Source organism: Pseudoliparis swirei, chromosome 12 (genome assembly GCF_029220125.1).
Source record: "Pseudoliparis swirei isolate HS2019 ecotype Mariana Trench chromosome 12, NWPU_hadal_v1, whole genome shotgun sequence".
NCBI classification, from domain to species: Eukaryota; Metazoa; Chordata; class Actinopteri; order Perciformes; family Liparidae; genus Pseudoliparis; species Pseudoliparis swirei.
In genome coordinates this window covers 13286043-13301881 of record NC_079399.1, presented here as the reverse complement: position 1 = coordinate 13301881, position 15839 = coordinate 13286043, and the positions used below count along the sequence as shown (strand labels likewise).

Below are 15839 nucleotides of genomic sequence, written 5' to 3'. Positions count from 1 at the left end.
TCCCCTGACACGGCCCACCCCTCTGTGGCCATGCACACAGCTTGTTGTGGCTGCCGCCTCTGTCCTGCTCCGCCTGTGGATGAGCTCTGCCACGAGGGCCTCTGAAACGACGTCCTGCAGGCCTCCCCCACCTCCCCTCCTCTCTCAGTCGAGTTTGAAACGCGACCTGGGCTGGCTCTGCCTCTTGATAGAGCTGTGCAGGAGGCAGGTCACCCCTGAGCTCCAGCTGCACAGGCTGCCGGTGCCTTCGCTGCTGCTGGGGGCACTGGGGCACGACTGGTTATATGAAGGGCCTATCACCTCCTCCAGCCAGACCTGATCGCCAAGAGCTCCGGAAGGGGTCCAAGATGTGAACGATGGCTGGCCCGGCTTCGCTCGGCCTCTGTGGAGCCGGACGCAGGCTGTGCTGCTCGTCCCGTCCATCGGCACGAGTCCGGTCTGCATGGGTGTGTTCTTTCTCGAATTGTTGCAGATGATCCACGGTCCAGTGGGCAGACCCAAATGTAAAGAGTTCTACCCCAGTCTCATGATTATGCAATCCTGACCTAGAAGAGATCCAATACATTTCACTCTAGGCTGAGCAGATGGCCTCCGTTAGTGCCAGAATCGCCCCCTGCTGTGTCAGGCAAGGACATCCTTGACTTCAAATGTAATGGAGACAATTATGAAGACATCATATTTATTATTTCATGTATTTACCCACAGCCAACATATTATCAAAAATATTACCAAAGTCAAAGACGGAGAATTTCACAGCTTCTCCGCAGTTACTCTGCAGAAGCTTCAGGTTTGGCTTTAATAAGATGGAGTGTGAGCACAATGGTAGCAAGTGTCTTTGCTAGTTGAGCAGAGCTTACTCACAGCGTGCTGTTCTTAATGAGACCGGCTTTCGATAGCAGCGCAACAAAGCTTTGACAGCTTTCTCCAGGTCAGTGGTCATAGAAGAGCATTGATTGAGTCCATTAGTCTGTGTGTCAGCTGCCATGTGCTCTGTTGGATCAATGCTTGATCAATTACTTGAGTAATGGATCACGGTAATCTTATCACTATCTCTCATTAACAGAACCGTGGTGCTCATTCAAGCACAAAGTGTGTCTCTGAACTGGAAAGACTTTCTGCTCTAAAATGATGGCTCGCTCTGACGCGCTGTCGCTAATCCTTATGCTAAATTAACTCTGAACGCTCCATACTGAATGCAAAAAAGCAGATTATTAAAACAATTAAAGTGTCAAAATATTCCTTAATTTAAATAAGGAAATCACTTTCTGTTTCCAACATACAGTGTATCTGGGGTTTTTTCAGAAGCATGACTATTGAGTGAATTGAAGGTACTGATAAGATCGTTACTCAACAACACTCAACGAGCTAACGCTCAATGAGAAAGGGAATAAGAGATGACCCAGAATTGCAAACTATTCTTATAATGACATACTTACATGGAATTTTCATTTATACAGAATCATAATCATGTTTTGATTCCTTTTCCTACGATGCACATATAGTGGAGTACATTTATGTGTGCTTCACAGTCATGCACACACTTTTTCAATCAGGGACAACAAAGTGTGTCGTTTGCTAACTTAACCTAATTGGCCATAGCTGCTGTGAAATACTTCACGTTTCTCTACGCGTCGGGATCTTGTTCTCATACTTAATTTAATCGTCTTCTCATATGCATGCAATCTGTATGATGAAGACACGTGCAGAAGCGTGACTTCATGTGGGCATCCTGTGGCTCCAATGTTCAGCTTGTTACATAACTGCATCCATAAATACTGTCTGTCTGCACATGAGAGGAGTGAGAGAGACTGGGATTGGCAAGTGAGTGGCAGCAGTTTGACAGAAATAAAATCCCACATATCAAGCCAGGCAGGGTAGAGACTCCTTAGCTTAAGCCCCTAAACCAAGGCACAAGTTTAAAATGAATGCTTGTACGAAATGTGAACTGGAAGCGAAGGCTCATTAGTCTTCTAGAATACGCAACAGGAGAAACCACCAAGTGCAGCATCCAGTATTTCAACTCACGCTGCGTGTAACAATGTACAATAGTCTTATTCAGTTGGAATAGCCATAATTACATTTTACAGTCCAAGCCATTATGATCTAATTTGATGTCTGACTGTAAGATCACAGAGGAGACCTTTAACTATTCCTCCCTACACAGTCTTCACTTGGATCAGGCCGGGATGCTATAGTGTACGCTGCATCTTGTCATGCAGGAGCCACACTGTTTGGGTCCCCAGGGGTGTCATTAGTCTGATATGTGGGGTTTGAGCCATGACTGGATGGCCTGCTGTGCGTATGCGTTCCTCCAGACTTTGCCCCCACACCCTGCCTGCTGCTACACCCAAGGGACCTGTCAGGTAGGGAGAAGCACCAAGCCCTCAGCTCACGGACATCTCTCTGTCTCAGTTTCTCTCCGGTCCATTCTGTTTCCCTCTTTCTTCAGGCCCTCTCCATTGTGCTGCCATTTCTTACCTTTTTTTCAGACTTTCCAGACAGGCGCATGCCTCTTCTATGATGAATGTCCTTAATAATCTCTTTTCAACCTCAGGAGGTGGAGAGGGGTGGGAGCCAATTAAGAACTATCACCCTGACGGGAGAGACCGTCAGCGCACGGCTGCCGGAAGGCGATGGTGCTGAAATGGATTCTTGCTTCAAGCGCAGAGGTGGAGATAATTGGTGATGTTCGCTCGCTTGCTCGGTGGTTGCATGCCTGGCTGGCTGGGCTGAGTCTCTACAGGGGCCACCGTTTTTGCGTTCCTCACCAGGCCTGCAGAGCAGACTAACTGCCACATCTGATCAGCTCTGGCCGTGAAGAACTAGGCCTTGTGCCACTCAACTGTTTCTATGGCAATGTGTGTTTTTCTCTGCTCGGCCTGCTCTCCTCATCGGATCAGTGCTCTCACCTGTCCAACAGCCTCGTGCTGGACAGGAGGTCAGTTTGACACTTCATAAAAGTCAGTTTAACTTGTACCTGAATTACAGTAAGAACGAAGAAGACTGCTTTTGAACAGATATTAGAGATGACAATGACACAAAGGGCAGATTCATCTAAAACGATGGAAGAAAAAGTTATTTTCTATTTCCGTTCTGCACCATTTAATGTTTTTACCCTATAAACTGATAACAAGTGTCAGTGAATGAATAGCTCGTATTGAGAGGACCGGAAAGCCCGACCTTCAAAACAAGATGCAGAGCGGCGCTTGAATCGAGATATTTGGAAGCATTGCCAGAGAACGACTTACCGACTGCGTCTCGTACCTTAGCCGAGCCTGTCGATGGCTAACAGGTGCACTCACGAAAAGCCGAGATGAGGAAACAGCGTGTCGTCAGATGCAGCATCGGTAATCCATATCATGCAGAGACACTTATCAATGCCTGAGGACCCGTGGGGTCGCTTTCAGAGAAGCACACTGTGCAATCAAATGAGAATGGGCCAAATTGAATAAGGGATAGCTCATTCTGGAGGTGTGGAGATAAGTTTCCTTGGATTGCTGCAGAACACACAGTACGGTCTGCAATAAAATCAGTCAGAGAGCAATTAGAATAGAACATAATCCATACCACGAGGGCGATGAGCATCGGTTTCAAACAGGATGCCTGTGAGCACAGACAGAGGCAGTTCATTCTTTACAGAGCATCAAGTCTCTGCGTTAGACCAAGGACTTCTTATCGCTTTAACTCTTGAAGGTTCGGAGTGGATGTACTCTGCATAATATTTCTATCGGGACGTTCTAATGGGGAGGGGGACCAGCTGACCTCAATACATGTCATTATCATGTCACAGTGTTGTGTCAACAGAGCCCGTCATACAGCTGTGTGCATGCTCCACCGATCACTGCGGCGTTGAGCCGAGTTGTTGTCACTTGTGTGTTGACAGACTTCATGGTCGGACAGATGAAGAAATATACACCACCTGCAGAAACCCCCACTTAACAGAAGAAGATGTCATGGATGGTAGCATCTTCTCTACGATTTCTTGGAAGTCCAGTCCAAAAACTGCCAGAAATATAACAAAAAACCATCAGCATAAATAGTATATTGCCACCTTAATTTATAATGTGCAATCAGTTTATTAGGTACACCTCAAACTAATGCAGTCTAATACAACTGTCCAGAAGGGCAAAGATCAGCATGATGCTCATAATAACCATGCCGATGGTATGTTTACCATGTTTACCATCTAAGTTAGCATGTTACAAATCTAACATTTGTATAGCCAAAGTTGACAGGAATCTCATTGCAGTTATTTTTTAGTCGTAAATTAAATTACTGGACAAATAACACATTTTGACCAAATATTACAATTCATCATTAAAGGAGCATTCATATGTGACGGGACATTTAGAAAATTGGGAAATTTCATGGCTGTATCCATTAAACGTTTCCAACATGTCATCCTCCGGACGCCGTGTATAAACTGTTGAGACGTTTTACTAAAAGCAAAATGTTTTGGCAGCGCTAGAGAAAGAATCAGCAGATCACAAGACATTAGGCTTCATCCTCGGAGGACCACGAATGTATGTATGTCATTTTATGGTGATCCATCCAATAGTTGTTATTTTAGTCTGAATTAAAGTGGTGGGCCGACCACACACAGTCAAGAACATGACTGACAACCTACCTTAGTCGATGCTCCAGGTAAACAATTAACAAAGCTTCTGTACACCAATGTAAAAAGCTATACAGTTTATGAAATAGATATAAATTATCTAATTTTGTTTAATAAATATCCCCAATATATACTTTAGGCATTAAGGCCCCCACTAAGGTAATGCTGGCCCAAATAAATTACTTCAAACATCTATATACCTCTAAGTTTTTGGCAACCGATCAAGAAAATATATTTAGAGCAAATTGCTTGTCAAGAAGACAAATGCAGCAACTTTTCTTGTGATGTCCTCAAACACAAGCACACACACACACACACACACACACACACACACACACACACACACACGCACACAAACAATGCCAATTATAATAACTGTGTGATGAGGGTTCTCATAGGAAGGCCCATGCTACCTTTGCCTCTTATCCTTTGTTATTAATTATATCTTTAACAAGCCTACACAGTTCTTGTGGTGTCAGCACCGGGTTTCCATGGCAACAGCTGGTTGGTTCCGGCTCTCGGGGTTGCACACACACACACACACACACACACACACGGCTACCTGACAAAACCATGCCTCGGTGCAAAGATGCTCTACTGACAAGATGAATAACTTGTAGTGAAGTATAATACAAATAAATAGCGTTGCGTTACATCACAAGCTTCTCCTCCTCATAGTCTCTCGGCAGGAAACAATATTCACTGCATTACCATCGTGACTAAATTGATGAACATGCCTGCTGTTAGATCCAAACATCGTGACAGGTGAAATAAAGAAAGACAGATGATGATTGAAGAAATCTCTCCTTCCTGTATACCCAGAATGCAGTGGTTGGTTTTTAACTCTAAACTTAAATACAGATTTGAGGTATTTTAACATTTTATATTTCAAATTGAGCACTTGTAGTGTATTTTTGACACATATGACTTAGTTAACGTACCAAGGGACTCCAAGACCCTAATTATTGTACACGGTCACAAGTTTGGGAACCACTTGTTTCATTTTTAACAGGACTTAAAAGAATTTAAAAAGATGACGATAAGTCTTTCAATGTAACATCTACAAAATGCCACATTGTAAAAAGTACAATATTCTTTTCTGGCATGTAGAAGTAGAATAAGAAAAGTACTCCCACCACATTTCAGAGAGAAATACATTGTAACTTAGGTCTGACACTTCTGAGTTACATTTGAGACAAAGCTGCTTGAGCAGATTGGGATTGTATAATACCCAAGAAGTTATCAAATATGATACATTGATACAAATCAAACTACTGTTACCAAGGAATATATTTAAACAAACCAACACACGAAATGCTAGCATATTTTGCTAATACAACTTAACATTTTCAGTAAAAAGGGGAAACTTGGGCAGTATACTGTAATTATATGTATAGGCTATATGTGTGAAAGGTCGTTTGTGGCTCCACAAGCAGTAAACTGCCTTGAGTGATGTCATTTGAGTCAGCGCCAGTTGCGTCAGATTCTAAAGAGAAACAAATATGGAGGTATGTCGTTAGAAAGAAGTGTTTACCAGACCTCGGCTCTGTGGCTCTGTGGCTCCATCACAAGCCAACTGTTGGCAGTCGAGTGGCATTCTGGGCAATGTAGGTGCCAGGTTTTGACAAGTTCTAAGTCCTGGGTGTTTGTACACAGTCTATGGTTTACACAGCCCTGGCTCTGTAAATAACAAACACAGCCACACGGTGCTACTTCAGCCAATCAGCAACAGTCTGTGCACAAAACAGGTGAAAGGCCATGTATGTATAAGTATAAAGGCAAAGCAAGAATAAATGAATTCACAAATGAAGAGAAAGGCAGTAGGAGTAACAGGGGCGTTAAATCTATTAATATTTGTTTTAGTGTGTTGAGTTCAAATAAAATAGGATAAACATCAGATATTATTAATATATCTGGGACCACACTCAGGAGAGCTCATTAATTCCCAATTAGGCCGAATGTTCGTACAAAGTTATTTGAGTTGTATTCTTGCGGCGCTTTGCAGTAATGTATTGGTGCCTGGAAAAAGTGGGCCAATTAAAGTTAGAGGTCAGTTATCTAAAAAAAAAAGATAATAATCTAAAAAAGATATTTGTATATATATATATATATATATATATATATATATATATATGAATGCTTTCATTTTATTTTACTCATGTCTCAGGGATCTGTTTTTTTGGGGTTTTTTTACTTTAAAAGAAGAGAAAAGTGGGGTTTCTTTGGTCTTTGCTGCTTTCTGTGAAATCCCGATATCTCATTAAACAGGAGCTCTCTCTCGTGGCTTCATCGATCACGTTCATGGAGGTTGAGAGCCGCTGAGGTTGGACAGAAACTGAGGAGCAATAAAGTTTAATGACGAGAGAGAATATGGACGAAGATCAGCTGCTGAAGTTTGACCTCCGCTGGTTCGCGTTCTCCAAACGAGCCGTGTGCAAAGCACCGAGGTGGACACTTGCAGCTAAACAGCACCACCTGCTGCTGAGATGTACAAAGAGCAGTGGTGGGAGAGGCTCAAAACGAGTATCAAAACAAGTGTCAAAGTCCAACATTCAAAATGAAAATGTATTTTAAGGAAACATGTATTTTGTATTTAAATAAAAGTACTTTTCTACAATGACTGACTGCCTCCTATCACTGATATATTATCATATCTTACACTATTAAAGTGTTTGCGGACGCCTCAATTTGCATGAAGCATTTGATTGTGGTCGCTGGTTGAGTTGGACCTCATTTTATCTACTTTATGTTTATCTAATCGCTGCTTCTTTTGTAATATGTTGGATCATTTTACCTTTTTAGGCCTTGAACATGTATGTAAATTAAACCATTAGAGAAGTTTAGAGAGGAATAATTATTTGGAGAACATGCTACTCAACAACTCAGACATCTAAAACATGGCACTTTGTGGCTTTTTCTGAGTTTAGATTTTAACGTGACAAAAGCTGTTTGTATTTTTAATGCAAAATCGTGTGTAAGCGTCACATGAATGTAGTCGAGTTAAAATGTACAATATTCCTCAGTGACATGTAGTAGAAGTATAAAGTATCATACAATGGACAAACTATTTGTACTTTAGTATTATTAATTTATTTCCACAACAACCAGCCGTTGGGGTTCCTCCACATTTCTTTATTCCTCTGCACTCAACACACAAAAGGCAAGACAGACATTGCAGTTTAGAAAAGTGAAATAGTGTAAACATGTTATCATGTGCACAATTACAATCATTTCAAAACGCCACATGATCTGGAGACAGACATGATACAAACATTCACAAACAAGTGTTACTGTAGCACTCCAAAGTCAAATAGCTAAGGAAAAGTTTACATATATTTGCAACATTCAATATAGAATATGTAATCAGTCCTATATAAAAGTACTATAGCGTGACAGAAAAGTGGAGTTAGTGTGCTGCCTGATAATGAGGTAATGTACAAGCGTAAACAACTCACAGAACAACAACAGAGGATAAAGGTTGGAGGAGAAATATAAAGTCTAAGTTTAATATTGTTTGTGTGCATCGACAAAACAGACCCTAACAAAGAAAAACAGTGTCAGAGTTCCCTGTAAGCCAGCGACACCCTTATAAGTGCTTCTTTAAAACTCATATCTCATACTAATATACCTCAAAAAAATAAAGCAGACACCAAACAATTTTGGAAATTGTAAATTATCGATTTTTACTGACTCATGATCTTCAGACAGATACTTTCTCCCTCCCTGGTCAGATTGATTATGCCAAGGACCAACAGCTAAAACCAAGATTAATAAGATGACGTGCTTATTGTATGAAACTGTCAAGAAAATGACATCATAGGGTAGAAAAAGGAAAAGCGCTCTCTCAGAAGGTCACAGGCAGTGCAGTTAAAAGGCCTCGACAGGTGAGCGGCTGCGTCTACTTCACAACAGTATTCAGGGAAATAGTTTGTGGCCCCGAGTGTAACTCTACGTTTGAAAAATACATTCCCCCACTTCGCAATAAAACCTTATCCTAAAGAAACCGTCGAAAATATTTAATAAAACCCCTAAAATTAGGAAACTTTGTCCACGGCGTTACCAAAGAATGACCTCAATCCTTTAAAAATACTGGTGTTCCTTTAACAGATCATATTTCATGAACGCAAGATCATATTTCGGAGCGTAGCGGAAATGTATTATTTCAACCAGTTTCAGGTTATTCCTTCTTGGCGGGCTGCTCAATGAGTGTCCCCTTGTGGTACTTCTGTCCGATCCCGTAGGGGACGTGTGCCGATATGGTTCCCAGATCTTTGGCCCCCTCGATGTGGAACATCTGGTCGTCAAAGTAGATGTGCGGTTTGATTTTCTGCAGCAGCGGCCCTTTGGGAGCCCCCGCCAGGAAGAGAGCCTCGTCGATCTCCAGGCCCCAGCTGCGGAGGGTCTTCAGGACGCGGGCCCCGGAGCTGGCCGCGCTGCGGGCCGTCACCAGGTAGGTTCGGATGGGACAGGTGACGCGCTCGTTCTTGACGTAAAACTTTCTCTGCAGCTTCCCCAGAGCCTCCAGGAAACACTTGAGAGGACCCTGAAGGAGCCAAATAATCAAGTTAAAATGTTTGGAAACAAGGAACACGGGACAGATAAGCAGAGGGGAGACAAACTAAATGCACACAGGAGAGCGCACAAAAGGCAAAAAGGAAGCCGGAGTGGATTCAAAACGAGTGTCGAGCCAGCAGAGCAGCTCCCTACGCCCTGCAGACATGCAGAGCCGTGCTGCTATTCTCACAGCTATTACATTTGATAACTGACCTCAGATGAGCACTGGATATCACAACGTTTATAAACGTCAGCATGAGGCTTTGTTTACATCCGTATATCCTGGATATACAGCCCCTGCGTGAGGGCCGGTGATCTTAAAATCCATGGAAACCAGCATCAGTTACCAACCTGCGCGAGAGGCTTGTTCTCAAACTCCTTCTCGTGCTCAAAGAACGTGTCCAGGCCGTGTTCCGTCACGATGATCTCAGACTCGTCTGAGAAGAGGACGGCGTCGCCATCAAACGCCACCCTCAGCTGGGTGTCGCTCAACTCGTTCTCCTTTTCTGCCGTAAACATAGTGGCTGCGGCGATGCCTGGAGGCGGAAGAGAGAGAGGAGGAGGGGGGGGGACACAACAAAAAGTGTGATAACCAACCGCTGCAGGCATCTTCAACTTCCTACAAAGCTTTAACCGCCGCGACGGTAAAGGAACAATTCAGAAAAGCGTCCACAGATAATACACAGAGTTTCAACTGTACGAGTTCCTTAAGGTATGCGGATTATCTGCAGTTTCCACGGTCATGATTTCTAGAAAGTTGAGTTTTAAAAAATTATTTTTGGGCACTGAGCACCACAAACCAAGAAACTTGAACCTGCTAATGTCTTGTGATTTAGATTAATGAGCGACTTGAACCTATTATCAATGTTTCCCGTCAACTAGTTCCCACGCTACATTTGAGTGCCGGTGATTCACATCAGCTTGTTCTGTGTGTTTTTGACCGGGAGCCATGAGCTACACCTCCGTCTTCCACCACGGAGAGAGTCAACATGCAAATGTGTAAAATATTAGGGAAGTACAAACACACCTCCAGGCTGCTGAAGGCAACGCGTGCATCAAAACAAGATTGTGCAAGATGGAAATCAACATTACATAATCCAACCACAGCATCATCATCATCATCTCTTACCTTCCTCTATGGCCTCTGTGACTTTCTCAGAGTCCTTGGAGAGGTAGAGGTTCGTCATGTAGGCCTTTAGGTATCCTATTGGACTTTCCCCTCCGGTCATACAGAATCTCTCGATGGTCAGATCTGCGAGTATAGAAGCAGGTTGTAGATACGTGCCGCAGCGGGCGAGCCACCAATCACCGGTGTTGGAGACGCAGCGTACCGTGGTGATTGATGCTGTTTATGAGGCGAACTCCGACTTGGGCGTGGTTGTTGGTCATGAGGACGATATCAAAGAGCTCATCGCTGTCCGGGTAGAGCTCCCTCAGGCGAGAGTTGACGGTCATCAGCGCCTGTGCGAGAGGACGGACCGCTACGCGTCAAAAGCCAGGATGTTGCGGCGAGAGCGTTCAACGACACAAACGTTACGACATTGTTCCACAGCTTTCTTTCAATTGAGTTTTTTTTTTTTAAAGAAACATCAAGGCATTACAACAGCTTTATAAACCATACGCTTCCATTAGGGCATTTCGTACATCTTTTTACAGACTTATAAAGATGCACTCTTCCTCGTCTGCAGTTCAGTAACAAAGCTTGAAGCCATTTTGGAAACTGTGTTGCCTCGACACAGTTTGGCCAGAGCCCTGAAAGTTTATTTTTCCCCAACTCTTAATTATGTCATATATCTTCTTCTTAAAAAAAAGAGAAACGATTTGTGCCGTAGAAATCTAATATTGGTCACACTTTACAACGAACAAAACATTTTCTAATAATAGAAAAAACCTACAGGGCTCTCTAACGAGACACTTGTTAAAGATGGACGATAATTATACATTCCCAAAAGGTGTTGCAGTATCACTCAGATTAATACAACAGCAGGGGAACAAATTATACCTCCACAAAGGTTATAATACTCAGTACTATGAGCATATTTTAATACCGTTTTAAAGAGATTGCACTTACACTTCACGGTTCTTTTAGAAGCTGAAGTGTGTGATATTGCATTTTACTCAGGAATGTTTCTGATAAATTGTCCACCATGATCATATCGATGAGCGTATGCAAGTTATTAAAAACAGATTTCTTTGTAACTCAATAAAATCCAATAGCACCACAAAGTACACAATGTCCATAATGTTGTATCAACACCTCTTTAAGCAAAAACTGATTGTTCAGGAGGAGCAGCCACACATCAAATGCAGCAAACACAAGTGCCGTTGCTCTTCCCCTGATGCTGCCGATAACGGCACATTCAAGAGGGCTCAATAACAGGAACTGAACATTAATCAGCCTTTAAAGGGAAGTTACACAGTAGTTGTTCACCTCCATAATTCTTCAAGAAAACACAAATATATCCTAAAAATGTTGGGTCCTAACTGAAGAATAGGGTGAATTAACGACTTGTATGATATTTCATGAAGAATTAAGCAGATTTTTAAATCAAATAGTTTAAAATAGGTATTTTTACTTGACAGTTGTGTGATTGTGCTTGAATTTGACGGTGTCAACATTCAAATACCTGCTTTGACATGACGGGTTGAGGTGCGGCCCGATGTGAAACACTGAGGGGGTGAATGCACTCACAGAACCCAATATAGGGGCGACCAGGTACACGTAAGTGACGTAATGACGCGCCACGCCCTGCATCCGGCAGCGTAACGGGGCCTCCCTTACCTTGACGAAGGGGAACGCGGCTCCCGGCATCAGCGGCTCGTGTTCGTGCTCCACCTGATAAGCCACGTACTTCTCCACTCCTTCGTCCTCGTAGATCTTCCTCTCCGCCACCATGTTGAAGAGGGTGCGGGACGAGACCGCGATGGTGACCGCATACCGGGGCTTGGGCTGCGAGTGGGACACTTAGGAAGTCACGCTCGGTGTGCGAGGAAGCACGCGCACCTGGCGCGCGAGCTCGTGGCAATTAAATTTATCAGCAAGCGCATACTTACGGGTCTCGGTTTGTTTGTTTTGAGATTGTCAAAACAAGCTTTGGCCGCGGCCCAGTCTTTCTCCTCTCCGCTGTCCTCGGTGGGAGCTTCTACGTCTGGTTTTATTGCACTCATTTTGTTTTCCAACTTTAAGCCCTGTAAGCGAACGAGGAGCCCGGTTAAATGTGAGGTAACGAATGCTTGTAAACTTTTGCGGAAATGTGTGAAAAAGGGGGTGTGTCCACATGTAGTGACGTCGGCAGATTCCTTGCATTTGGTTGGCTGGTAAGATACAGTCACGAACTCTGGACGGCCCCTGTGTGCTCGCTCCAAGGTGCTTTTGTTTATGGGCCTTTTTTGGTGCTATGCCCCTTAGTTCTATTTAGGAAAATCAATGCTAAAGCATACTATTATATTTGGCAATTAGTGTGCAATATTTGAGAATAAATCATATGTTTGGTCTCCTTTCTTCTAAAATAATTATAGTAATCAAGTTTTTACTTAATTATTCACTGTATTCTTATAGTGACTTACTGGCAACCTGTTTACAGATTTATTTATTTATTAACCAAAGGCAGTAATCAACCCTAATAAAACACAGGGAGACATCCTTCTTTGCATGCTGAGCAGACAGCTCTGTGACGTAGGCCTGAAAAGACGATGGCTGGGTCCACAACTGCATCCTGTGATGCAGCTTATTACCACAAAATGTATTCTGCAGCTCAAAAATATGCTGCTGAATTAATTAGTTTTAAAAAATTGAGCCGTCCAAAATCTATATATTTTTAAATGTCTGTGGAATAATTATGACTATGGTTGCCACCTCAATAGTTTAGGATTTTTTATTTGTTTTAAACAAACTGTGGCAAACAAGTTTATAATACTCACAAGAAAGATAATATTCACAATTTAAACGGCACTTTTATGAGTTTTGAAGCATGAATGAAATCCGTATAGGTGAAAAGCCATAAACAAACTCCAGCCGCATGGCCTCGAGGACACACAAGGAGACAGTGAAGGAGGAGTTGGCGTGACGAAGTTTATAGTCTCATTCAGTCACTTGTTGGAAACCGGCTTTTTAAAGACATGTACAAGCTTTCAAAGGACTTGACAGTCAGTCTCAAGTCGTCCAAGAAATGTGCAGATTGAGCAACAAACGTGTTGTGAAGTAAATGCAGAGGAACGAGAGAGATTGACATCTAGTGGCTGGACGCATTTGCAGCAAAGTACAATTTTGAGCTACTTTACACCCCACATTTCAGAGGAAAACTTTTTTACTTACTACATTTATCTGACCGCTAATTCGCAGATCAAGAGTTTATAAAGAAAAATGTAAGTCTTTCGTATGTTTTTTCTCTCGTAAAAATCTGTGTCAATTTGAGATGTTCACGAGGTGTTTTGTATAGTGTTCAAATTATTCAAGATTACCCAAAAATCAAAAAATTCCAAGAAAAATGAAAAAAATTCCAAGAAATTAATACATATTCATCTGTCAGAACTTTAATTAATCATTAATCATCTCACAAACTCTTTGAATTATCTTGTGACCTTTTGGAGGGGCCCGACACCTAAACTGGGAACCACTGCCAGACTAGCTCACTAAATGTGAATAAAAGTAACTCCACCTCTCAGCTAACAGTTAAATGATGCATACAGTATATTGATTAACAATCTGAGCTCCAGCCGACCCCAATTTTGGTTACAAAATTGAAAAAAATAACCCTTTGGGCCAACTAACATTACTTTCAGATCGCAATATATTCCTAAACATTTTTATCAATAATAAGGGATGCATTGGAAAATTGCGCAATGGTTGTTAAATTATTTGTCTATAATTGTTTGTAATCAAAAATCAACTGATCAAATCACTCATCAGTGATTTGTTTGGCCATATCCAGTTACTTAAAGAAAGATGAGGGAAACAAAGTCCTTTATCAAGATACACTTGTGTCTTTATTCTGCTATTTAGTGAGCAATTTAATTATTTACCCAAAATAATTTCGATGTATGTAAAATGTTATAATTGACTGTCAACGTAATCCCACTTGGAATGGCCCAAATGTTTTGTGTAGTAAATAAAAAGCTGTACTGCACAACAAATAGATAACTTATGATTCATTATATATTTACAGGTGTCTTTATTTAAAATAATCATATTATATTGGCTTAAACCACGATACACATTGTCATTTTGCATCTGAAGGTTATTTGTAGCCTGCTTAGGTTTTTTTGTTGTTGACATCACTCTCTCTGCCTTGTAAATATGTCTTTAATTATACTCTTGTTTGACTTCTGATCTTAGTATACTATTTATTATATTTGGCAGTGTCAATTTAACACTTAAAGAGTACATTTTAACACTCAGCCAGTGAACATATGGTCCCTTATCTTTAGAGTGTTAAAGTAACACTCAACATAGTGTTAACATTTTAGAGTAAACACAACTCTGGTAGGAGTTATTATTTTACTCTACACACTCAGAAGTGTTTATTTTGATTAACACTAGTCCGAGTGTAGAATAATAACTCCAACCAGAGTTGTGTTAACTCTAAAGTGTTATCACTATATGTTCAGTGTTAAATTACATTTCATTTAGCTGCCAATTTAATCCACTGCAACATATATGTTACATTCATATGGTGCACCATATACAGAGCGACAGGGAGCAATGCTAAGCGTCATGCTCAAGGATCGACTAAGGTGGGGATTGAACCGCCAACCCCTGATTGAAAGCAGACTTGCTAACCTGACCCACAGTGGCTCTTTAAGACTGTAGATAGGGACCATGTGTTGACTGGCTTAGTCTTAATCTTTAATTTGACTGTGCAGCTTTTGACTCGGTCATGTTAGCCCTCTGCAATTCAGTATTTCAAGACACAAAAACGACTTGAGTGTGAGTTGAACTCGGTATTGAGTTATTCTAAAATGTTGCTTCTGCTGAAATATCAACATTTTATATAAAAAAGTGATTTAGAGAAACTATTTCTAGAATTATAATACGCGTGATAACATTCATTCTGAAAGGAGAATGAGGGAGGCAGAGCTTTCCAGAGTAACAGTGAACGTTGTCATTAACATGCTTTTTTTTAAACTCTTGCTCTGGTTGTAATGACTCTGACAGAGTTAATTCATTTTAACACTCTATATTTTACACAAACATGTTTAACTCTGAATATTTAGACCAACACTGGGGCCTATTTACTATTGCTAGTGGTGTAATAACTCTGAAAGAGTCAATTTAATTCTGACATTTTAACACTGGGGAATTTACTTCGTATATATAAATACATAGTCTTTTCTATTTATCTATACTTATCTATGTCCTGCAACAACAGAATTGTGGCCTCTGGGGTTCAGGAGAGGCTCATATCATATATTTTTTTATCCCACTATTTGTAAAATATGTTACATATTTGGCCTAAGAGACATAGTCCTCCTCTGATATTGAAATAGCAAATGCCTATACGCATACACACACACGCACACACACGCACACGCATACACACACACACACACACACACACACACACACACACACACACACACACACACACACACACACACACACCGTCCACTGGCACATGAATGATCTCCCTCCTCTTCCCTCCTCCATCACCCCCCCAACAGTTGGTAGAGT

The 15839-nt window shown here is 41.7% G+C and overlaps 1 protein-coding gene across 1 annotated transcript; it reads right to left on the bottom strand.

The window, feature by feature from the left end:
• Nucleotides 1-7726: 7726 nt before the first annotated feature.
• Nucleotides 7727-12410, bottom strand: LOC130202486 (cytosolic 5'-nucleotidase 1A-like). Its single transcript, XM_056428071.1, has 6 exons — nt 12224-12410; nt 11952-12119; nt 10501-10630; nt 10299-10421; nt 9521-9705; nt 7727-9158 (listed from the first exon to the last, which is right to left on the bottom strand). The coding sequence occupies exons 1-6, from the start codon at nt 12335-12337 to the stop codon at nt 8793-8795; spliced, it is 1086 nt and encodes a 361-aa protein (XP_056284046.1). The 5' UTR covers nt 12338-12410; the 3' UTR covers nt 7727-8792.
• Between the last annotated feature and the right edge of the window lie 3429 nt (nt 12411-15839).

Coding starts and splice junctions, on each gene's coding strand:
- LOC130202486 (XM_056428071.1), bottom strand. CDS start 12,337: ATGAGTGCAATAAAACCAGACGTAGAAGCTCCCACCGAGGACAGCGGA. Junction 10,631..11,951: donor CCGCGTTCCCCTTCGTCAAG/GTAAGGGAGGCC, acceptor CCTCTCGCACAG/GCGCTGATGACCGTCAACTC. Junction 9,159..9,520: donor AGAACAAGCCTCTCGCGCAG/GTTGGTAACTGA, acceptor TGGCTCCTTCAG/GGTCCTCTCAAGTGTTTCCT.